Source organism: Miscanthus floridulus, chromosome 2 (assembly GCF_019320115.1).
Source record: "Miscanthus floridulus cultivar M001 chromosome 2, ASM1932011v1, whole genome shotgun sequence".
Classification (NCBI taxonomy): domain Eukaryota; kingdom Viridiplantae; phylum Streptophyta; class Magnoliopsida; order Poales; family Poaceae; genus Miscanthus; species Miscanthus floridulus.
In genome coordinates this window covers 168,297,450-168,305,243 of record NC_089581.1, presented here as the reverse complement: position 1 = coordinate 168,305,243, position 7,794 = coordinate 168,297,450, and the positions used below count along the sequence as shown (strand labels likewise).

Sequence of the window (7,794 nt, the reverse complement as noted above, 5' to 3'; positions counted from 1 at the left end):
ACCGACGTAGCGGACGACGTCCGTGCGGTGAAGTGTGCCCACTTAGTCCTTGAGCACAAAGAATCCGAGCGCTGAGGAGTAACCGGCGTAGGCAGCGATGTCCGAGCACCGAGGAGCGAGGAGTTCCTGGTGTCGCTGGTAATGACCGAGCACCAAGGAGCGAGGAGTCCCCAGCGTCGCTGGCAATGACCAAGCACCGAGGAGTCCTCGGCGTAAGCGGCGATGTCCGAGCATCGAGGACCGAGGAGTCCCCGGCGTCGCTGGCGATGACTGAGCACCGAGGAGCGAGGGGTCCCCGATGTAGGTGGCGATGTTCGAGCACCGAGGAGTCCCCGGAGTAGCTAGCGATGTTCGTGCGGTGAAGTGTGCCCACTTAGTCCTCGAGCACGAAGAATCCGAGCGCTGAGGAGTAACCACCGTAGCTAGCGATGAAGCACGAGCGACGAATAGTCTGATCAACTGGTCAGCGACAGAGTCCATGAACCAAGCGGTCTGACTAGTTGATCGGTGGAGAAGCCCGAGCACCAGGTGATTCGATCACCTGAATGATGATCCTGCAATGCAAACATGTAGAATGGGTAGTACATGATGTACAAATAAATAAACTCCAGAGAAAAATCAGCAATGGTGATGAAACGACGTATGCAGTTTGGCGATCAGTTGGCATGAAAATATATTTATATTTAATATAAACCGTCCGACCAGTTAGTGTGTAGCTGAGTCTCTAGCCCTAGCTAGCCCATAGTCCATAACGTCGAGCGCGGAGCCCATGCACGTGTAGGAGGAACAGGCGTGACCAAGGAGCCGCTGCCGACCACCCATAACGCAGAGCGCGGAGCCCGTAGCATGTGTAGGGAGGAGCCGAAGACAGGGCCGTCTCTGGAGGCATCTGAGCATCAACGTGACTGTTTGGGGGTTCAAAAAATCGTTTGGAGAGCAAATATGGAGAAAACAGTTCGGAGAAATATTGCGACGATATATGAAGATTGGAGAATATTTAGAAGAATATTAAAGCGTGACTTAGCTTTGGACGGAGCGTCTGGTCGGCGACGTATGGCGTTATCTGATCGGCGTTGACAGCGAGCACCTAGCGAGCGGTGAGTTGTTGGTGAAGGCGACCTCGGAGGTGGTTCCGAGATCGGATCTGCTGTTGCAGGGGCTGGTGTAGCAGTGATGAATCGTCGTTGTGGACCAGTATGGATCTCCACGAGATTGATGACGAGAATGCGTTGTGGATTTGAGGTCCATCCGGCTCGCCATGGATGAAGCGTAGGCCCCTACCTGGCGCGCCAACTGTCGACATAATATCGTCGGCAGTCCACCAAGGGGTATCCCGCGATGATAGATTTGTCGGTGGGGGTGCACGTAATCAGGAACTGGATGGTGACACAAGGCGCAGAGACAGCGATTTAGACAGGTTCGGGCCGTCTGATCGACGTAATACCCTACGTCCTGTGTCTTTGGTGTATTGTATTGAGATGTAGTAGATAGATCTAGATGGATCATGATGTATCTTATCCGCTAGGGGACCCCTACCTCTCTTTATATACTCTGGAGGAGGTAGGGTTACAAGTAAAGTAGCCTATTTGGTACTATACAATGTCTTGCGGTGCACGCCGAGCAGCGCCGTGCACGCCTTAATCTTGTGGACTGGGCCACCTCCGATGGTGCGGCCCATGTCTTGGGGGCCATACCCCCACACCGATGGTGCCACCAGCGCACAAGACAGAAAAGATAGGGTTTCACAGAGTGGACCGGACGCTGGTCATGTGCTGACCGGACGCTGGGTTCCAACGTCTAGTCAGTGATGGCAGATAGTTGCAGGCGTCGGTCATTGACCGGACGCTGGCGCTGGAAGTGACCGGATGCTGACTGTGTGCGTCGGTCAGGGTGACATGTGATGATGTAGGCAGAGCAGAGAAGCTAGAAGTGACCGGACGTTGGTGTTGCGTCCGATCGCTACCGATCGGACGCGTCTGGTCTTGTCCAATACCTTACTAGAAATTACTGGATGCTGGGGTTGCTGCGTCCAGTCAGTTCAAGCTGACATGTCTAGTCGTTAGATGACCGTTGAGATCGGATGAATAGCGTTTGAAGAAGGGGACACGTGGCATGCATCGCACGACCGAACGCTAAGGTCCAGCGTCCGGTCGATCGGACCGGAGTGTCCGGTCGTCCCGACGTTGCCCAGTGAAGGGGTAACGACTCTATTTGTACGTGGGATTATAAATAGAAGCCAAGGTCGGCCTTAGGCCGGAAGCTGAGCACACTAGAGCCGTGGTGGCTTGTGTAGTAGTGCTTGGGAACGCTCCATCTCATATATACTTGATAGTGATCATTCAATTGTGTGAGAGAGCGATTCTAGTGCGATTGCATCATGAGGTTGTATCGAGTGGCACTAGGTGATCGAGTTGCAAGCCAGTGGTGCTTGTTACTCTTGGAGGTTGCCACCTTCTAGATGGCTTGGTGGTGGTCTCCGTTGAAGCCCGCAAGAAGCTTGTGCGGTGCTCCAGAGAAGAGCTTTGTGAGGGGCATTGTGCTCGCCGCACGGGAGCCGTGAAGAGCAACTCTAGTTGAGCGTGTCATTGAGCTACCCTCACTTTCGGGGTAGGTTCTTGCGGTGCCCGATGTGCGGGCTTAGCGGGTGACTCCAATTAGCCGCCAAACCACCAAGTGAGCGGTCGACACAATGGGGACGTAGCGTGTTGGCAAACACGTGAACCTCAGGAGAAAAATCACCGTGTCAACCTTGTTCTTCCCGTTGGTTTGCATCCTTGTTACACAAGCTTGTAATTACTTTCATATACATTGTGCTTGTGTAGTTGCTCTTGTAATTAGTTAGCTTGTGTAGCTTACTAGTTACCTTCTTGCTTGTGTAGCATAGAAGTAGCTCCCTTGCATGGCTAATTTGGTTTGTGTAACCTTGTTAGTCACTTTGCTTAGTTTGTGTAGCTAAGTATTTGCGCTCTCTAATTTGGCATTAGTTGCCTTGTTATTGAGCATTGCTAGTGAGCATTAGGTGGCTTTGTGCTTTTGCTTACTAGCATGTGTAGGAGCTTTCTTGTTGCTTAAAGTACTAGTGGCATTGGTTTGTGTGACCTTGCTCCTAGAATTGGTTAGGTGAGCTCTAGCTAGCCTGGCACCTTTGTTGCTTGATTAGTATCTTTGGAAGGTGCTAGAGAACATAGATAGAGGGGTGTAGTCTTGGCTAGACCGATAGTTCTAATTCCGCACTTGTTTCGGTTAGCCGACGCGATTAATTTTAGAAAGGACTATTTACCCCCCTCTAGTCCGCCATCTCGACCCTACACTAGTTAAGTATCTGTTTCAAAACAGAGAGGTGTATTGTAGCTGTTAAATCTAATAGCAACTGACCGTGATGATGAAGCACGCTCTATGTACTTATCTGTGATGGAATGAGAAAAAGATAAAGAAAGTTGAGTTTAAGTATGAGGTGAGATCAAGGGGGAGATTGTTCGTATTGATCTCATCCGACTCAGCCCAACGGTCGAGTCAGGCCTTGATCTAGTGCCCTAATCAGAGGCATCCAACCAAACCAAGGTTGGTGGGCCCCCATCGTGTAGCACAATATAAAGGGAGGTGGGGACCGGGGCGCAGACACGAGGGTCACGACCGCCGCCATGATCCCCACTTATTGCCCTAACCCTACTGATCAAGAGAGTGCTAAAGCGGTGGGAAGTGCCACCACGCCGGAGTCTACTACATCTTTTACCCCGACGCCGCTGCAAGTACCACCATGTCAGACTCCACTGCGTCTTCTACCCCGACGCCGCCGCCACTGGATCCATCGCCACCAGACGATGCCATCGACTGGACCTCAACATGGGTGGCTCGTCCTCCTCCAAAGCCGACGGCCAGCCACTCCTACATCTCCCTCTCTCACTGTCTCTCTCTCTGTATCATGTTATAGGTCTAATTTGAATCAAACAGTAATAGTTTCACCTAAAGATGTCAATGGGGCCCCGTTCCCCGATTCTCCACGGGGAATTCACCCATTAGGGGACGGGGATGGTACAAATCTTCTCCCCATGGAAAATTAAATGGGGAAAAAATCATCCCCATCGGGTATGACGGGGACGGGGATGGTATGCATGCCCCCGTCCCCGTTCCCCGTGGGGACCCGAAATGTTTAAGGCCCAATTCCATGTGCACTAAGGAGGATCCTGCTTAAGCTAGCTGGGCCGGCCTGACAGCCTCCTCCCCCGTTCGAGCAATGGCCCGGCCTGACAGCTTCCTCCCCCGTTCGAGCAATGGGCCGGATGCGACGGGAGGCCCAATAAAAAACACGTTGCATTTGGTGGAGAATTGGAGATGAGGCAAAGCTTTAGTACCACATCGGCTATGGAGCACGGAGCACGGAGGGAGGGAGCTATAAAATAAGGGGCACCCCAGCCAAAATAAAGCAAAATTGTGTTCTCTGGACCATTGGTTTCCATTTCAGACTAATGGGCCAGCATGGGCCTATGTTTCTATAGGGATCCCCATGGGGATTAAATCCTCGAGCGGGGATGGGGAAGAAGTGCTTCCCGTGAACCTTCGTGGGGACAGGGATGGGGGAAATTTATCCCCGTGGGGATGGAGATGGTGCAGTAACCCAACGGGGAATTCCCCGTTGACATCTCAGTTTCACCGTCTAATCTACACGTTGATGATCCTAATAAACTAACAAAGGAGGCTTGCGGGAGACCATCGAGAAGAAAGACACGTCAGGCGAATCAGCCACCCAGAAGGAGACCACGATGGTATGGCCACTCTTCGCTTTCGCTGTGGCCGTGGTCTCATTGCTGCCCTCGTCGATGGTCGGCGTGTGGCGGATGAGACATTTGGTGCTGTATGCCTTCTAGCCGAGCAGAATCGGAGCCGACCGGTGGTAGGCATCGACTGCAGGTGGGGGTGAGATTTGTACCCAAGCGAAACTTCTCTCCTCTCAGTCCTAGATATCTGGCTGTGTCGCCGGGGGCAATCGAAGGAATCGATGGATGTGGCTGCCATTAGAGTTAGGGTTCAGCTTTTGGGATTTTGTGGTGTTGCCTGTGGTTGGGGCGTACATGGTAGAAGCGTAATTGAGGAGGCGCTCGATGGATTTGGAAACGAAGACGGAAGCGGAAGCGGGAAGCCTTCCTTTGCCTCTTGTTTTCTACCCTGCGATTGAAATTGCCCAACGCAAGGTTTCCCCTGCGATCGATAACGGATCTGAGCTACACCCGGTGGAGCTACAGCTGCGGCTCGGCTACGCCCCATCTTCCTGTTGCTGCGTCGTCGTGTACCTCTGCGCGGCCGTGCCCAATGGCGCGGAGCACGGCGGCAAAGCGAGGGGCGGCACGAGACGGCGGGGCCCAAGTTTGCGTCGAGGAACCTTTGACCGCGAGCTGGGGAGAGCGTGGGCTTAGTTTTTGGGCCGTGCGTTGGGCCGGACTAGGAGGCGGTGAGCGCTTTTTTTTCATAGTCTATTTATTTATTGTGTTGATTTTTTTTTTCTTAATATAGCAACGCACAATTCTTCATAGTTCAGACTTGAGAGCTCAACGCAACGCAGCAAAGGCCTTTAGAGCTTCACAAGAGTTAAGTTCACGAGCACCATCAGAAAAAAAAAAAACAAGGGAGAACGGTGCAGGTGGACTACTGTCCTTCTTCGCTTCGCTGGGCTGATAAGTCATAGCTGAAAGTACTATTGACTGATTTGTTGTGAGAGAAAAATATTGTTTGTTGTCTAAAAAAGTACAGCTTATAAACCAAGCGAACAGAGCGTACAAGCTTCCAGTTCATTTTGTTGAAAAGCCAGACTAAAAAATATTATTTACTGATTTATTATAAAAGAAAAATACGGTTACTTCCTTGAAAAAGTACGGCTGAGCGAACATGGTGTTTGACCATGTCCTTCCCATTTTCAGTTGCAGCCATTTGTCAAAGCGAGACGATCTCGTTGCCAGTCTCAGAAATGCCAGTTGCTGACACCGCGTTCGCGCTACTCGTCATCGTCGTCCACGGGTTCGCCGTCACCGGCGTCGCCATTAGATGCTGGAACGGATTCACAGGAGCAGCGATGCTCATCTCGCCCTCTAGCATCTTCACCACCGCACCCATGGGCGGCCTCGCTTCCGGCTGCTGCTGCACGCACCAGAACGCAACCTTGCACATCCTCTCCACTCTCTCTTTATCGCGTTGCAGCTCATGGTCGTCGTCACCCGGCGCGGCGGCCGCATCACCAGCCTCGCCGCTGCTGCACGCGACGAGGTCCACGAGCTCGCCGGTCTCGTACTTGGTCCACGCCAGCGTGGGGAACCACTGCTGGCTCTCGGGCGCCGCCTCGTCGAAGTTCCTCCGCCGCCCGACGATCTCGAGCAGGAGCATGCCGAAGCTGTACACGTCGCACTTTTCCGTGACGCCCGACAGCATCCACATCTCCGGCGCGGCGAATCCCGGGGTGCCACGCACGCAGGACACGGACACGTGCGTGTCCGCGCGGTTCACCAGCCGCGCGAGCCCGAAGTCGGCGACCTTGGGCGTCAGCGCGCCGTCGAGGAGCACGTTCCCGGGCTTGATGTCGTAGTGCACGATCTTCTGCTGGCACTCCTCGTGCAGGTACCGGATGCCCCTGGCGACGCCGACGGCGATGTCGCGCAGCGCCGGGAGGCCGACGCCGCGGCCCCGGCCGCCCAGGAGGTAAGCGTCGAGCGCGCCGTTGTCCATGTACTCGTACACCAGCGCGCGCACGACGTTGTCAAAGCAGAAGCCGAAGAGCCTGACGAGGTTGACGTGGTACGTGCGCCCGATGGTTCCCACCTCCGCCATGAACTGCTCCTCCTGGGACCTCTGGGCGAGGCTGCAGTCGAAGACCTTGACCGCCACGGGGAGGCCGTTGGGCAGCACGCCCTTGTACACCGTGCCGAAGCCGCCAGCGCCGAGCCGGGTCGTGTAGTTGCCCGTGAAGCCGGCGAGCTGCAGCGACGTGAACCTGAAGGGCTTCTCGTGCCTGATCTCCAAGATGAATTTCTCGATGGTGGCGTACCGGATCTGCTGGTCCGACACCACCGCGTAGCTCCTCGCGACGCCGCCGGCGCATGCCTCCCGTCTGTAGGCCCAGACAATAATCGCGGCGAGGATCTTGACGAATATGATGGTGCCAATCGCTGAAAGAGAGGCGATCGAAAGGAGGTCAGACAGAGAGGGATCTAAGCATTATCTGTCATCCGGCAAGAGACGTCGCATGGACAGCTTCTTACTCACCGATGGCAGCGTTCGACATCGATCTTTGTCGGCCGGCGTTTCACCTGCTAGCTTGAGTTCAAAACAGACTTACATGGAATGGAAGAGGACACGGGAAGCTTGGACGAGAATGAGTACGGCGAAGTCTGGTGGTAGGCATTTGAGCATTAGTAGGCTTCGGACAGTGTAGAGGGCAGAGGCGCAGAGTGAAATATGCCAAGAACGTCCGTCTCTGTCGTCGACCATGGAGTCTCCGCCGCCGTTTGTTGGAGTCTCCGCCGCCGTTTGTTGACGCTGCTGCACGGAGACCGTGAGACAGAGCCAGAGCAGGGCTGTCCTATCGATCAACGCGTTCACAAATAGTATTTTTCTCTCGTACAAATCAGCTACCAGTACTTCTTCACAAACCAACAACCATACGAATCAGCCAACCAAACAGGCTAAGTGTTTTTCCTTCTTTCGAGACCACAGGTTTAGCCTAAACCCACGTATTTGAACAGCTAGTTAAAAAAAAGTGTTTGAACAGCTGGCTTGAGGGCGAGGCAGCATGAAGCGTACGGCCTTTTC

The 7,794-nt window shown here is 53.8% G+C and overlaps 1 protein-coding gene across 1 annotated transcript; it reads right to left on the bottom strand.

The window, feature by feature from the left end:
- Positions 1–5,904: 5,904 nt before the first annotated feature.
- On the bottom strand, positions 5,905–7,267 carry LOC136540571 (rust resistance kinase Lr10-like). The gene is made up of 2 exons (XM_066532571.1): positions 7,249–7,267; positions 5,905–7,151 (listed from the first exon to the last, which is right to left on the bottom strand). The coding sequence occupies exons 1-2, from the start codon at positions 7,265–7,267 to the stop codon at positions 5,926–5,928; spliced, it is 1,245 nt and encodes a 414-aa protein (XP_066388668.1). The 3' UTR covers positions 5,905–5,925.
- Between the last annotated feature and the right edge of the window lie 527 nt (positions 7,268–7,794).